The 17,446-nt window shown below is 34.9% G+C and overlaps 1 protein-coding gene across 1 annotated transcript in view; it reads left to right on the top strand.

Annotated features, from left to right (window-relative positions):
* The first annotated feature begins 2,764 nt into the window (after window positions 1–2,764).
* Window positions 2,765–17,446, top strand: part of FAP (fibroblast activation protein alpha) — a 70,800-nt gene continuing 56,118 nt past the window's right edge. The window contains exons 1-2 of the mRNA XM_019727297.3: window positions 2,765–2,901; window positions 3,230–3,314. Coding sequence (XP_019582856.1) covers window positions 2,896–2,901; window positions 3,230–3,314 — 91 coding nt within the window. The 5' untranslated portion in view covers window positions 2,765–2,895. The remainder of the gene's footprint in view (window positions 2,902–3,229; window positions 3,315–17,446) is intronic.

The raw sequence follows: 17,446 nt of genomic DNA, 5'->3' as shown, positions 1-17,446 counted from the left end.
CATATTCTAAATGCAGCCTTATAATGTCCATCTCTGAGAAAAGCTCAGTTGAGCATCTACTATCCTAATACTTGCTCTTAATTTCTACAGGTTGAAGTTGTACTTCCCACTTTTGTAGCATTAGATTAGATCCACAGTTGCTTTATGAGAAAAGTCCCAGTCCTGACAAAAACTGAACTTGAGTTAAGGATTATAAACATGTGCTATGTGCACTCTCTGTTTTTCTCCCTGGGTGGATACAGAAATCAACCACTAGTCAGGACATACTTTCCTACTGAGCACAAACCCAGCTTCATGTTCATTCTCAGCAAGAGCTCCAGGAAAAGAAAAGAAACAAATATGTAAGAACTTAACCTGCCATGCTTGTCCTAGAATGTAAGCTCCCTGAAAACACAGACTTTTCATACTTGTTTCATACTTGTTTTCATACTTGTTTCAACTTTTTCATACGTGTTTTTGCCACAAAAATTTTGACTGGATGCTAACTAACCGTGTAAACTAAGAATAGTAGTCAGTTTGCTTAATGTTTAAAAAACTGTCAGCATAAGCATTTTCATTTTAACTCCAAAAGGAGAAAAAAAAAAGTAAAGATATAATAATTTTAATTATAATTAAAGATATTATAATATTCTTACAAATTTTTGTAGGAATGCCTGTTTGGAAAAAAATTAAAACACATTATCTCAAAAGGATGCATATGTGCATAGCTCTGTTATAAGCAATATATCACTTACCCATGAAATCAAACAGAAAAACTCTTGAAATCTTTATTTCTGTAGTCAGTCTCATTTTTCTTAAAACAGTTCAAACCAGTAAGTTGTAGTGTGAATCACCTCCCAAATAAACCCCAAAACAAAACTAAATAAACATGTTTCAGATTTATAATTTTCTCCCTCACTAAAAGTTTCAACTTAAATTTGTCCCTCTTAAAGCACCCCAATATCTCTGTAGAACCTGTTAAATATTCATTTAACTGTGGACACCCACACGTGGCTGCAATCCTAAGTGGTACACAAACCAGTCACATGTCAGTGCAATTTTAATTGCTAAAGCAAATAGTATCCATTTTAATTACACCCTAATCATTTATTACAGTCAGTTTTTCTTAAGAGCTTAAAGTCTTAGAAATAACCCACTAAAAAGTTCTGGTGTGTGGGGCTTTGGCAGGCTTTGGCAGGCTGAGACAGAACTTCTGAGAACACGCTGTTTGAATTTCCCAAAGAGGGCAGTTAATCTGAGGGGACCCACATGGGAGCAGTTAAGTTGGGACCTCGCTGGTGGCTTTTATCTTAGATTTGAGGATCTTACAATCACATGGAGATGCGTGCAAGTGTATAAGTTGGACATTACTCTTAATGATTGCTTCAGTTTGTAAAGAGCTGGCCCCATCAACTGCAAAGGAGGGGGCCTCATCTAGGAGCGGGTGACTACATCTCTCTGCCAGTAAATGTTTAATGACTCATTTTCCTCAACAGAATTTTCATAAGGCTGGAGTTCAGGGAGGGTTGTCTGGAGAATGTCTGAGAGGAATTTCACAAGCCACCGTCCTGCTGTTTGCTGGAGAAAGCTTCCCATGATAGCCAGACTCGTTGACTAAAGCAAACAACAACAGATTTCGATAACGTTTCCTCATTACTTTTTATGAACAGTCCATGAAAGGTCACCATGAACTTTGTTTCAGTCAGGTTGAGAATGTTATAAACTTGAAACGAAGGAAAGTATTAGTGGAAAAACTAAAGATACAGTAGGTTAACAACTGTGTTTACGTGGAGCCACAGACTCTATCCATGTGAATTGCGTTGAACCAGCCAGAATACTCTAAGAAACTGTTGTCTGTATGGTTTTTTGTTTTGTCTTTTTCTTTTTTTTTTTTTTTAAATTCAGGCAACCATTTTACAGATCTGTCAAGTTGACCAATTGCTTTGGAATTATATGAATTTAGCCAAAATGAAATTGTACATAAGACTTCCTTCTCTTTTCAGATGTTTTTGTATTTATTTTAAAGGCTTTATAGTTACTAAATGTTCTCTCTCAGAAGATATTCTAAAACGAAAGCAAAAATATCACTTTTGCAAACCATTTCCATTCTTCCAAAGGACTACTGGTAAATTATTCTTACTGATCTTTCCATTTTTCTGGCCTGTGCATACACACCTAACCCATACTAAATTTCACCAGATGGCATTTTATTTCTTTCAAGTAAAGCAGTCGTGGGTTTAGACAGTTGAATTTTTAAACTTCTGTATTTACTGAAAGTGCATATGGTGCTATATGGACAAAGAAATTGTGCTGAAAGAGAAACATTTCTGTCTGCAGTACCTCACAATCTCTCAGAGGAAGAAAAAAAACTACAGTTATGTGGTGTATTCCCTTACAAAATTTTTGCAGCTTTAATTTTCCTCCTCTCCTAAAAGTTATTTATGTATATATATACTGTACACACCTGGAAGTTTGTATTATTTTAAATTCTTCTTTTGGTTGCAAACAGAAAGGATATACAAAACTTAATAAATTGCCAAGGTCATCCGTGAGTGATTTCTAAGAAAATGAAACTTAAAACTAAACTTGTAAAAAAAAATATGTTAAAAACTTCTGTACGTCAACGTAAGCAGATGTTGGTGTAGAGTTTACAAGGATGAGAAGGCTGTAAAACCTCCCTTGAGCCACTCACAGTTCATTTCAAGACCAAGAACGCCCCCAAAATCTGTTTCTAATTTTACAGAAATCTTTTGAAATTTGGCACGGGACTGAAAAGTCCGTGGAAAGAAAAAAACCTTGTCCTAGCTTCAGCTTCCAACTCCGAAGACAGACTTGCTTCCTTTCAACGGTTTTCACAGATACAGTGACCCACACTCTGAAGTCAGAATTAGCTAACTTTCAAAAACATCTGGAAAAATGAAGGTTAGTATGCACAACTTCAGGTGTTGCTAAAGAATGAGGGCCCGCTGAATTGAGTACGATCAGAGTTTTCTATTGTTTAGAAGGTGAGGATTTGTACTAAAGTGTATACTTCCTGGAGTGGGTTAGGATTGGGAAATTGTTCTAAATGTATTGTAGAAACATTTGTCCTTGCGGAACTGGAAAAATTCCAGCAATTAGAGCCAGATCAGTGGAAGACAATCAAAAGTTTTGTGGGGGAGGAAAAATAGGATTTAAGTGTAAAGAAAATCTTGCCATTTCTACTCCTTAGCAGAAATTGTGTATATCTAATTTTCTTTATTTTATGTAGACATGGTTAAAAATTGTATTTGGAGTTGCCATCTCTGCTGTGCTTGCTTTATTGGTGATGTGTATTGTTTTACGTCCTTCAAGAGGTAAGACTTTTCTCTAATTTTCTTTATCTGCCTTGGCAAATGCACTAACGCATGGTCATAACTGATTGAACATTTCCTAAGTGCTTATTTTCCAAAGTAATTCTGTTATTTCTAAGAAGACTTATAAGCTCACAGATATGTTGGTGTGCAACCAGAGATAGTGAGGAATTCAAAGCAGGGGTAGGAAGTGATTTCCAGTATTATTTCAGCAATAGAAAAACCTAAGCACTATTCTGTATCACCCCCACATCTCCCCAAGATACTATATGCTAAATTATAAGTTTAGACAGGCCATTAGAAACAATATTTTTAACTAAAATTACTTTTCATTATTGGATTGCCTCATGAAAAGTGAAAATGAATAAAAAGGGAAAAGTTAAAACAGAACCTATATATTTTTTATTATTATTATTACAAGTATTTCAAAAAAAATTAGGCAGGCAGTCTAGAATAGAGATCTTGAGAATAATTGTATAGAAAAACTGAAATTGTTGTCTAGATGCAGTAGCAATGAACACTCAAATTAGAAGATAAAATATTAAGCAAATGTTATGTTTAGTGATAGATTCTTTTATAAAGGGCTTAGATTAACATTGATCTTCTGCTATTGAAAGTTGGGAGATATTATGGACTGATAATAGGGCTAGTTGGAATTTAAATTAAGACTTTATCTATAAGTAATTCAGTAATATTAGAGAAACAGGTTTTGTGAAACTATTATGAAGAAAAGCTCAAGTTCTAAACAAGAAAAGAAATACAGTAATAACAGGTCTTGTGCCTTGGGATCTAGGGAAAGAGGAAAAGTTTGTATCAACAAATATTAAAAGCTTATGATAGCTAAGGTGGGAAATATCTTTGGTAAAAAATTAACTGTCAATAAAAGAAATCAATGACAAGCCTTTAGCTAAAGAATGTGTGAATCCTAAATGATTTGTTGCTTTAAAAAATTAAAGTACAGAAAATATTTTTTAAAACTCAAAATGCTCATGGGATTTTCCCAGAATTACAAAATGAAGAGGTTAACCAATAAGATGAAGGCAATGTTATTGTAAGTTCAGTGTTGATCTTCCGTCCTTATTCCTGCTCTCTGCCAGCACACGATTGTTCTGAGACTGTTAAGATATATTGTGTGCATCCATTTTTTATATTTTTTAAGTTAAATTTGTTTTCAGATCTGTGTCTCACCTCATTGGTTTGAGGGCCGTATTTCCCTCATACCAGCAATTGTCAGGTGAGAGATTAGGTCCTACTGACTTGTGGAATGTGAACCCATTCAAAATTAGCTCCTGATTTTAAAAAGAAATTCCCCAGTACTTGAAATTAACACTTTGTTCCCTCAAAAATAAATGTTCTAAGGACAAAAACTGTATGGATTTTATGGTGAGCCTTATTCCATGTCCACCAGTAAGAATCGATTCTTTGTACTTTGGAATTAGTGCCATAATTTCTAATAAGTATAATTACACAAATAGCTAATAATTATAATTATAAAAATATCTACACGTGCATAAGTACATGCACGCATAGATATTTGTGTAATTATATATAACCCCAATCCTGACCTTCTTCCCAAGTTTAGACATGTATAACAGGCACATAAATGCATGTTATAAAGTACATATCTTACAAAAATCTTATGCCATTTATAACATAGTTCTCTGTTTCAAATAACATAATTCCTAGAGCAAAGTAATTTCCTGATGGAGAGAGGTAATCCAGTTAAACTGTAGGTGAAATTTTGTTACTCATTCATAAACAGAAAAATCATGATAAAGCTGAGAACTATATTTTTTGTCCATATCATTCTCTTTCTATTCTAAATTGAAGGAAGAACTCGGAATGTCACTTAAAGGACTTGTACAGGGGACTATTCACTCCCCTACTTTCCTGGGCAGGACCAGGGTTGAAGCCCCCTTCCCTTGGAGTCAATGGTATAGACAGCTCTGATGTTAAGTGCATCCTTCTGACTTCCCTTCTTCTCTCATCCCACTCCTCAATCATCTTCAGTTTGGAGCTTCAGGTCCAGTTCTCTCTCAGATCTGCCCAGTGCCTAGTAAGAATAGGATCTAAGATAGCAAGTCAGGAGAAGAGAAGGAGGAAGGAGGAGGAGGAACAGAGTATTCAACGCCAAGTAATCTTCTAGCTACCTTTCCCTAGAAATCCCATTACCTCACATTTGCCTTAGAAGCCCTTGTATTCTTCTTAGCCCGGGATTTGTGTGCCAGCGGAACAATCTTCCCTAAGAAACATTCATTCATGTATTTATGTCGTAATGAATTAAGTTCCACTACCTACCTTCCCATCATTGAGCCAGTTGTTGACGTAACAAAGGTGCAGCAGTCTAGATTACCCCTGAAAGGCAGGCTGAGAACCCAGTATGGAAGCATGGCCATCACCACAGTAGGGGGTCAGGGTTTATGTCGTTTCCCACCAAGTCTAAGTGAAAAAATTAAAGAAAGGGGCTTTTCCATGGCGGTAGAGGGTCCCAGGAACACCAACCTCAGGATTTAAAAGAGCTGTTGAGGACTTAGGCAGGATTTTAGTAACAAATATGAAAATGTGGTGGTGAAATGAGAAAGATCCATTTAGATCACTCCTATAATAATACAAATAAGGGACACCTTTTTTTGAAACTCAAAATTTGCCATTTTTATTTTCACCAAATGGAAAACACATATGGGTTTCTACCCCTTAGTCCCAGCCTATACTCATTAGCCTCAGCCTACTTCCCTTCAGCTGGTTCCTTTTCTAATCTCCTGCCTCCATTCACTTTTTCTCTTCTTCCCAAGCATCACCACTTTTCCTGTGTGAAGATGCAACCAGGCTAAGAGTGAAAATTAAGCTCTAGACCTTCCTCTCATTTTTTGCCAACCCCAAACACACAGACCTTGTTTCAAGAGATTTACAGAGGTGACGGAAGCTCCAGAATTTCAAAAATAAATTTTATATAGTCTTGTTTCTTGATTCATACTTTCTGAATTCCTGGACCTGAAGTTGTAAAATTCATTTGTGAAGGAAAATGTTGGAGTCATCTGCCCTCTCCCTGAAGTCTGTTGAGTGTAGGGTTCCTCACATGGTGATGAGGAAACACTCAATAAGTATTAGCTGTTATTTTTCTACAGTTTCTAACATGCAGTAGCTACTTACTAAATGATAGCTCGAATTTTATTGTATTCCTCATCGTCAAATACATACTACAATATACACAAAGATTATAACTAGGCCTTCTGTGTGGTGTATTTCAATTTCAACTATGTTCTTCTTAATTCTGAGAGTAGGAGGTCTTTATCCTTGGGTATAATCCCTGTTCCTATCCCCCACCTCTTTGGATCAAAAACAACAATTTTTCAGAAAATTTTGTGTGCACAGCACTGAAACAGGATATCAGCAGCTCTGAGGCAAGGGCAAAAAAGTAGAAACAAAGGGGCAAGATAAAGGAAGTTGGGGGAGGGGTGGAGTGGAGAAGAAAGCAGAGTGAAAGAAAAAGAGAGGGGGTGTGCAATGTGGAGAAATTGTAAGGTCTCCTGGGCAATGCCTTCAGTAACTTTCAGTGAAAGGACCACTTAGTCTAGCCTCAGATATCCATGAAATCCTGTCTGTCTTTAAACACTTTTTCTTTTATTGTTGTTTTGAGCCTGCTGTGTTTTATACAAATTTGTATTAGTTGCCAATTTTTAAAAATCAGAAGATTTCACATAAAAATTTAGATTTTTGGCTTTCCTTTAAATATTAGATCTGGCAGTACCAGGCCCGTGGTTATAGCTGAGAAGCAGTCATTTTTATGTGGGCAATGCTTTCTCCAGTTTGCTAGACACCACAACGTTCTATTTTATTATGTATAATATACCATATTCATTTACAATATCTTCCTGACTTTTATAAACATAGGATTTTTAACCCTTGGACTGGAAAAAAGTATAAGATGCCTCTTGGGATTAAAAATAACACCCTACTGAATATGAAAACACTGAGATTAGCATCCCCTGGTTATCCATTATCCACCAGGTCCAATCCAGTGTGGCTTCTGAGCACTTTGTTTATTTGCCCGACAATTATTTATCGATCACCTGCCAAATATCAGCCACTGGTCTAGGGCATGAATGACAAGGTCTCTACCATTAAGAAAGAATAGTTTGATTATAAACAAGTAAATAAATAAATTAACAGAATATTTCAAATTCTTAAAAGTGCTGTTGAGAACAACTGGAGTGAGGGTTGTGTTAGATATCTAGGACTGCCATAACACAGTACCACAGACCGTGTGGCTTAAACAACAGAAATTTATTTTCTGACAGTTTTGGAGGCTGGAAATCAAGATCAAGGTATAGGCAGGTTTTGTTTCTCTGGAGACTTTCCTTCTTGGCTTATAGATGGCTGCCTTCTTGACTTGTCCTCAAACACCCTTACCTCTGCGCACGTGCACTCCTGAAGTCTCTTCCTTTTCTTGTAAGGACACCATTTATATTGGATCAGTGCTCCACCATTTAGAGTATGTAAACTTAATTGCCTCCTGAAAAGGCATATCTCTAAATATAGTTGCATTGAGGGTTAGAGCTTCAACCTATGAATTTTGATGGGGCAAAATTCAGTCCATAACAAGGGTGATCCATGCAGGCTTCTCTAAGATGATATTTGAGCTGAGAACTTAAGGACGGAGATCGCAAGCTGTGGGGTAAATCCTCAATGCAGACAGAAAAGTAGGTACAAAGGCCTAGAAACAGGAAAGTGGGGAGTTTAAGGAAACAAAAGGGGACTGATAGCTGTGAGGTGAAAATTATGTAAAAAAGTAACAAAGGAGAACATGTATATACATATGTATTTATGATTATACACACAAACATATAAATTGTAATGATTGTTTACTTAGCTAAGCAACGTGTTATATGATTTATTTCAGAAGCTATGTGAAATCACAGACAATTGAGATAGAACAGAAAACAATATTTTGTAAGAAGAAATATCGTTTAGAATGTCTGTATTTTAGGCAGAAATCCATTGTTGTTCTTGTTATTATTATCATTATTGTTACTATTACTACTACTATTACCTCAACAACTACTTTTTGTGAGATAAGATATATGTGAGATGAAATCATCTTCAAAGGAGATGTGACTACGTTTCTATGCTTTTAAGGCTTGAAATTTTCCCAGTATAAACATTTAGAACTGTGAAACAGACTCCCTCAAATATCTTAAGAGTTTTAAGCTTATTCATTCACTGTTCTTTTGGAGGAAATATGGGGAAGTCTAAAGGGTTGAAGAAAAGATTTAGAAAGTTCATGAACATAAAAGAGCTTTTGAGTTGAGTGTAAATAAATCAACTTTGCAGATTATATTTCTCTAATGTGCACTTGGATTTTAAAATCACAGGGGGTGAATCTTGGCAAACTTTCTTTGGGTTTTGCCAAATTCTAAACAATTTAGAAAATAATCCAAATCTTTGGATGATTCCCATAATGCAGAGGAGATTACCTGTTTCTGATTTCCAAAGCAAATTGTGTTACAACTTATACAAGGATATCTAGTCATAGATACACCTTGAGAAAAACATGTTCTAAAGCTCAAATCAGGGATGTGGAATCCCAGCAAAAAGTTTTTAAAAACCAGAGACAGTACAGTAGGCACAAATTGAGATGATATTTTCATAGGATAGTCAAATACTAATCAGCCGTTTTCAACTTTATGACCTACTATATGTAGAACAAAGAACTTTTTGTTCATTTCAGTATCCTGGTGAACTAACAAAACTATGTAGTAAAACAGACTAACTTACAATTCTTATTAATCTTTATTTCTATTAATAACAGAATAATAGGATTTCTTAGTGTCTAAATTAAATTTTTTCCATGAATATTATGATTTTTATGCTTGGTAGAAAAACTGGTATGACAGGACTCTATGAAAGAATAAAACAGAAAGACTATGCCAAAAAATCAGATAACTTAGATAAAATGGACACATTTCCAGCAATATATAAACTACCAAAATATACTCAAGAGTAAATAGAAAACATGCATAGAACTATAACAACTAAAGAGATTGATTTAGTGATTTTAAAATTTCCCACAAAGAAAACCCCAGGCCCAGATGGCTTCACTGGTAAATTCTAACAAAGATCAAAGACAGATTATTAGCAATCTTTCACAAATTCTTCCAAAACACAGAAGAGAAGAGAACACTTCTGAACTCATATTATAAGGCCAGTATTACTGTGATACCAAAAACATGCAAAGAAATTATAAGAAAAGAAGTTATAGACCAATAGTAGTTGCAGACCAAAAATCTCTAGTGATTATAGGTGAAAAAATCCTCAACAAAATACTAGCAAACCAAATCCAGCAATACATAAAAAAGGAATATACACCAAAACCAAGGGGATTTATCCCAAGAATACAAGGTTGGTTTAACATCCAAAAATTAATAACTATAGTATTAGGTTGGTGCAAAAGTAATTGCGGTTTAAAAGGTTAAAAATAATTGCAAAAACCGCAATTACTTTTGCACCAACCTAATAAATCATATTAATAGAAAAAAGGACAGAAAACCACATGATTACCTCAACAGACATAGAAAAATTATTTAATAAAATCCAGCATAATTTAATTATTAAAACACTCAGCTGACTAGAAATAGAAGGAATTTCCTCTGTCTGATAAAAGGCATCTACAAAAAATGCACAGCTAGCATCAAACTGGTGAAAGATTCTGTTCTTTTTCCTAAAATCAAGAACAGGACCACATATGTACTCTCACCACTTCTGTTCAATATTTTATTGGTTTTGGTAGCCAGGGCATTTAGGTAAGGAAAAGAAAAAGTATCCAGATTGGAAAGGAAGAAGTAAAACTATCACTATTTGCAAAAGACATGATTGTATTCATAGGAAATTCTAAGAAGTTCACTACAAAACTATTAGAACTAATAAACAGGTTCAGAAAAGTTGCAGGATACAAGATGAATATATAAAAATTAATTGGAATTCTATACATTCATAATAAACAATACAAACAGAAGGTATAAACATATGGAAAGAAATCCAAAGTTTATAGATCAAAAAATAATATTTTTAAGATAGCAATACTTCTTCTATCACTATATATTTGATTCCTTTTACCCTCTGAAACCTATGTAACTTTACTAACAATTGTCATCCCAATGAACTTTAATTTTAAAAAAAAAGAAACACTAAAAAAAGAAAGATGGCAATACTCCCTAAATTTATCTACAGGTTTAAGGCAATCCATATCCAAATCCTGGATGACTTTTTTGCAGAAATTGAAAAGCTGATCCTAAGGTTCATATGAAAATGAAGGAAGGGACCCAGAATAGCTATCTTGAAAAAGAACAAAGAGGAATCATACTTCCTTATTTCAAAACTTACTACAAAGTTTACATAATCAAGGCAGGATGGTACTGACCTAAGTATAGAGTGATGAAATAGAATAGAGAGTCCAGAAATAAAGCCCTACATGTATAGTATATTGATTTTCAACAACAGAGCCATAATAATTTAATGGGGAATTTTTTTCAACAAATGGTGCTGGGTGAACTGGATATCCACAATGTAAAAAATGAGGTTGGACTCCCTTTTTCACACCACGCATAAAACTTAGCTCACAATGGGTCAGAGACCTAAATGTAAGAGTTAAAACTAGAAAAGTCTTAAAACAAAACACAGGAATAAATCTTCATATCCTTGACTTAGGCAATGTTTTCTTATATATGACCAAAAGCACAAGCAACAAAAGAGAAAGTACACAAATTGGATTTCATTGAAATTTAGTAATTTCAGATGGCAAAGGATATCATCAAGAAAGTGAAAACACTACCCACAAAATGGGAAAAATAATGTTTACATATGATATACCTGGTAAGAGACTGGCATCCAGAATATACAAAAAACACTAACAAATAAATAATAAAAAGGCAGATAACCCAATATAAAATGGACAAAGGATAGACATTTTCCAAAAGCAGATATACAAATGACCAAAAAGCAGATGAAAAGATACTCAACATCATTAGTCATTAGGAAAATGTAAATCAAAACCACAGTGAAATAGGAGGAATGAAATTGCAGGTGGAGAAATTAGGTGTCCATTGTGGCCTACCTCGTGAGAAATGGATTGGCCTTGGGATGCAGTAGAAATAGAGAAAAACAGAGTAGGAAGAAATTTTGGCGGTAAAGTTGTCAGGCATAGGTGTTGAACCAAGGTAATTAGGGAAGAGGGAGGTCAAGGATAACTCTCACGTATTTGAAATGAGAAACTTCATCGATGATAGTGCAACTGACTTGGAGAAATCTGGAAGCTCAGTATGGATTCTTTCCTTCTTAGCTTTAATGATTTTGAAATGCTTATGAGATAGGCAAGTGCAGATGTTAAGAAGGAAATTTAATATATAGGTCTGGAATTCAGAGAAGAAATCCAGTCCGGGTCAGGTAGGGCAGTGGTGGTGGGGATGAATCAGCCTAAGGATATGTAGTAGAAACCTCAGGAGAGTGAGATGGCTAAAGAAAGTCGCTCTTACTCAGGCCCCAAGCAACACCGATATTTAAAGTAGAGATTAGAGGAAGATGAGCTGGCAAAGGAGACTGAGTGGACCTTTATTTTGAAGTATAATCATCGTATCCACCTCGTGCATTGTTTGGTTCTTGATCTTATTTTTTGTTTTTATTGTTTTATTACGCATGTGCTTTCACTTTAAATCATAGTATAGTGAAAAAGTGCCCAGCCTCTAAAATGAGATGGAGCTGTGTTTAAGTTCCAGCTCTGTTATGTATTAGGCAAGTTCCTTTACCTCCATAATTTCCATTTTCTACTCTGTAAAACAGAGTTAATAATAGTACTTATCTTCGAGAGTACCTGTGAGGCTTTAACAGGACCACGCATATAGAGTGTTTAGTGCTTATAAAATTTTGATAAATTCTAATTTTTCCTATTATTGATTTAAAGTTACTTCAGATCCATTTTTCTCAAAGTTGTCAGCCTTTGCCCAAATATAATATTAGTTTGTAAATGGTAGATTCCACACCCTAATATGTCCTATATTGGCCCCTGAGTGCTCACTCCAGACACAAACATGACCTGCAATGGCTGGAGATGCTGCCTCCTCATACACAGCATCTCTGCAGAGCCAATGGAAAGACAAACGCGGTTTGCCTGGGAACCCATGTCGCTTTTTTGGGGGTGGCCTCATAATCATTAGTTCTGGATCAATTACAACAATGAGAACAAAGGGATTCGCCAGCCATTTGTGTGCCCACTTTAATAAACCCTATTTTCTCATTTAGTTTATGATGACAATTAGAGCTAACACCACATGTTTCTGCTCTGACACGTATTCCCAATTTTTCTGGACTAGAAAATGAAATGGCAGAAATAGAAATAGAATCTTAATAAAGAATAAGCCCAAAGTTTTAAGAAATAATTAGAATAGTGAATCATTGCTTACTTGTGAGTTGTTTCTGTGAATTGTAATTTCTTAGATTCATAATTGAAATAATTTTCAGCTTTGCTTTAGTAAGTGGAAAATGCAAATAATTAAAGTATAGTTAATTAGACTGTTTAAGTAGTGTATGAGTAACTGTGTTAAAAACGAGCCAAATTGAATATAAGGGTACTACCAAGAATTAAGTGTTAATCAAGTAAGTGTCAATTACATACTGAAGAGAGATATGCTTTCTGAATTCATTTCTACTTCTGCTCGACTCTTTAGAGTTTAAAAATTATAGATGTGAAAATGAAACTTTCAAAATAATCAAAAGATTGTATTTCAATATTAAAACATTATTTGGAAAGGGGCATGAAATGTATGTATTCACTCAATAGTCATTAGTGGAATATTTTTCAGGTGACTGGAACTTGTTTAGTGTGATTGATGCCAGGGAGATGCATTTTTATACTGATTCACACACACACACATATTCTAGACACTAGAAAACAGTGACACCCCCCCCTCCCATGCTTTCCCAGCAGTCTTAAGTCTAATCTGGGACAGAATCAGTCCCCTTGCCCTTTCTCATTCCTCAAGGATCAATGGAAGGAATGTATTTAAAGAAGAATCTATTGGGACCTAGCCTCAAAAGAATGAAGGAGAGGACTAAATAGGGCCATAAACATTACAGGAGACCATTATCATTTCATGAAGGCCGTTATCAAACCTTAATGGTGGGGAGTCTTTGCCCGTGATGTATGAGTTGCTAGCAGGCCAGCCCCACGCACCTACCTGGCGTTTATAGGCAAGGAGCAAGTCCAACGATAAGTACAGAGTGCGGAGGGAACTAGATTCAGTGAAATCACTAAATTTGGATTTTTTGCAGAAGAATCACCTGGAGGACTTGGTAAAAATGAAAACTACCAGGGCCTCATCCCCAGAGATTCTGTGAGATAACAACTAGGAATCTGTTTTTCAAATAAGCACTCCAAGTAACTCCGAGGACTAAATTCTGATACTTATTTAACTGAGGGTATGTCCAGGTAGAAGAGTGTACACATGAAATTTATAACATGAACAAGAAGGCAGAGAGTAAGGACAGACATATATTTCAGGAAAAATTAGTGAAAATGAGTTAACATAAAATCTGTCTGGTTAATTTAGTGTTTGTTTGTTTTTATTCAATAAATATATATCATGCTCCCACTATATGCCAAGCACTGTCTTAGCTGCTGGGCATATAATAGTGAGAAAAATCACAGACTCTGCCCTCATGGATAAAGACCTATGCCTTATACAATTCACATAAATATAGAGACAAAAAAGGTTCACGTTCGATAAATTGAGGTAAGTGTTGAGATAGCAATAAGCCAATGGCGTTTTCACAGAGCCCAAATGGAAGGTCATTTCTGCTGGTGGTTGATATAGGGGTCGAGCCTGATAGTGTAGTGAAACATTATTCTGTTTGTAATCTTCCTAGATGTACAACGAAGCAGAGCTTGGATTAGAAATTCTAAGTAAACTTTATAACCGTCAATATGTGACCAAATGCAACATCTCAAAGCACACACATCACTCCACTGCATTTATGAACATGTGGTCATTTTCAGCAGAAAGAGAAGAATGCCTAATTGCAATTCTTCCCATCTGATTTGGTATCACTCTGAGCCCGGCCTGACTTCAGCATAAGCACACTTTCTGAGCTCTGGCTGCACCACATATGAGGTTAGGAAGAAACACCTACCCCAATTCTGAGCATGAACCTTATTTCCACATAAATACAGCTGGCTCCTCTGGATGTTTTCTGTACATTGACTCATTACCTCTTAGGTTCTGGTGGGGCTTATTATCATCATAGTAATTAGTAGCACAATTAATACATGATAAAATTGCCAGACAGATATTTTGAGTCATAATGTGACATATGCTAAGTTCTCTGTAAATATTATTGGCATTTATAGCTACTATGAACACATTGAAAATAAGTGAATAACTAGGAAGTTATATGAAATATACTCTCTTGTAACTTTTATGTATAATCTAAGGTTCTAAAAGAGTAAATAACTAATCCTTGAAATCTTTTTGAGAAATTTGATAAGGATCAGCATGATCATTAATGATATGAAAAGGAAAATGAGTAGGAATTTAAAAAATAATTTGAGACTCTTGTTTTTCAGTAAATTTTATTTTTCCATATACATGATATTAGTGCTGTGTTTATGATTATAATTGTGATATTTAGTTATAAACCCATACGATGAACAAAATATTCCAAGTACAACTAAGTTTCACTGTATTAGGATAAAAGTAAACATTAACTGTATATGCTAACAGCCTAATCTGAAACTGTTTTTCCCAGTGGAACTGGGAAAAAACAAACATCCTATTGGTCAAATTAGTTTGGGAATCATGGATCAAAAATATTTATTTGAAGAATACTGATAAACTATGACAATCGCAAAAGCTGACATGTATTGATGGCTTGTCATGTGTCAACCATGGAGCTAACTGCTTCACTAGAATTAGCTCACTTAACAGTCTATAAAAATGAAGATTAATTTTAGCTATGACTTTCTCAGTCAAGCATAATTGCAAGTAAGGAAAATTATATGCAAGATTAAATAGGAAAACCTATTATACAAGTCATTAGCCATAATCAAAGCATTATTTACGCTGAAAAAAAAAGAGAGAAATCACCAAGGTTATACTCATTTATTGAATTAATATCAATTTTTCTTAAATATCTAGTTTTTGGGGGTATTCGCAATAAAGGGATTCACTAAATTTTAAATCTATATGTTCACGACTGTGTAGACACAAATTAAATGTATCTCAAAAAGAAAACAATTTCCACTTGACTAGAATTCCCCCTTGACTACATTAGAAATCCGTTGCAATTTGCTCTTAGGAGAGTTAAATAAAATTGAATTAAAATACTTTGCAATTATTCTAATGCTGTTGTAGTAAAATGGTATTTTATTCATTGGTTGGGGATTATAAAATAAGTGGTATGAATTCTGCACAAGACTATTTAATTAAATAGAAAATTTTCATTATAAGTAAATGTATGGCAAGCACAACCTTACTTAGGATTCTAAGACAATATAAGAAGATGATCATTTTTAAAAATAGAATAACCTAATGTTATTAAGCATTTTGTGTGTCTGGTTGCAAAGGGATTCACCAGTCACCTGTGTTCTTATAGCCACCAGAATAATTTTTAGTAAATTAAAAAAGTAATTCATGTTTTTAATCAAGTGTGTGGAGTATACATCATTCAGTGTGAATCAGTTAAAATAGCAGACGATGCTATTATCCAGTTGGTCAATTGGCTCTTATCACATGGCAGTACAATTTATGTAACTATAAGGTTAATAGAACATGCTGAGTGTCAAATTTCAAAACTTAATGTGATAACCCTGGAAGGTATTATCAGCATTTTCTAGTCTAGTTTTTTATATTATAGGTGAAAAGGTTGTGGTGTCAGAGATTGACTTACCAAAGCCATATAGAAAATTAGTAGTAGAACCATTCTGTAAAGAAAAGGGCACAAATTCCATCCATCCATCCATCCATCCATCCATCCATCCATCCATCTATCCATCCATCCACCATCCTTCATTTCATGTGTTCATTTATTCAGTAAGTATTTGTTATGCACCTATTATGTGCTAGGCACTAGGGAAGTGATGGTGAGCAAAAACTAGATGTGGTCTCTGGCCTTATAGTGACTTTTATAGAATACGGTGGGAGATGGAGAAATATTAATAAAATAATCACTCAACTACATACATGAGTACAAACCAAGACAAATGGTCTTTAAGAACATTGTCTATGACAATGAATAACAAGGGACCCAGACCTAAACCAGAGAGTCAGGAAGGATTTCCCAGAGTAAGTGGCCCCTATATTGAATATTAAAGGCTGAATAGAAGTTAGGAGAAGAAGGGAGAGAGAAAGAGATACACAATCCCGAGAGAAAGAAATGAATATTTGGGGAACAGAAAGCACAGCATATTTGGAGTCTAAAAAGTAATGAAAGAAGAGCAAGATGGGGCTGGAGAGATAGGCCATCCAGACCAGCTAAGGTACACAGTCCAGACTAACATTTTTGGTCTTTATCCTAAAAGTCATGGAAAGCTATGGAAATGTTTAGCAGGAAAATAATGCTCTCATCTTCAACAGTTTTATTTTCACAATGACAAATACCAGATTCATAAAAGCTATTCAAGGTATAGGACTTTATTTATTTATTTATTTATTTATTTATTTATTTATTTATTTATTTATTTATTTTAAGTTTTGGTTCTGTAAGTGATGACCTGGAGAAGGGGTAAGGTGGGAGGGATGGAGAATGGCAATACGAACATGAAGGAGGATTGGAAGTTGGTTGCCATACTATCCATCTGGGATATCTGTTTCAGGGCTCTATAATGAGTATGTTCTGAGAATAGTCATGTTTGAAAAACACAGTTGTTTTGGAGGATTTACATACAGGTGAAATTTGCTTGTGGTTTATGAGCCACATTAGGTTAGCTTTCATATGGAAAACCTCTACTCTTGAAATTTCTAAGATTATTTGTCTAGATGATGTGGTTTTCTTTTCTTCTGGTCCACTTTCTGTTTATAAAAATCCTAGTCAGGATAAGCAATTCACTAACTCACTCATGCCTCTCTTGTGACATCTGAAGGTAAGGATTC

This window comes from Rhinolophus sinicus, chromosome 17 (genome assembly GCF_057876585.1).
Source record: "Rhinolophus sinicus isolate RSI-liver-muscle chromosome 17, RSI-T2T, whole genome shotgun sequence".
Taxonomy (NCBI): domain Eukaryota; kingdom Metazoa; phylum Chordata; class Mammalia; order Chiroptera; family Rhinolophidae; genus Rhinolophus; species Rhinolophus sinicus.
The sequence above is the reverse complement of the archived record's forward strand: the minus strand, read 5'-3'. Positions and strand labels throughout refer to the sequence as shown.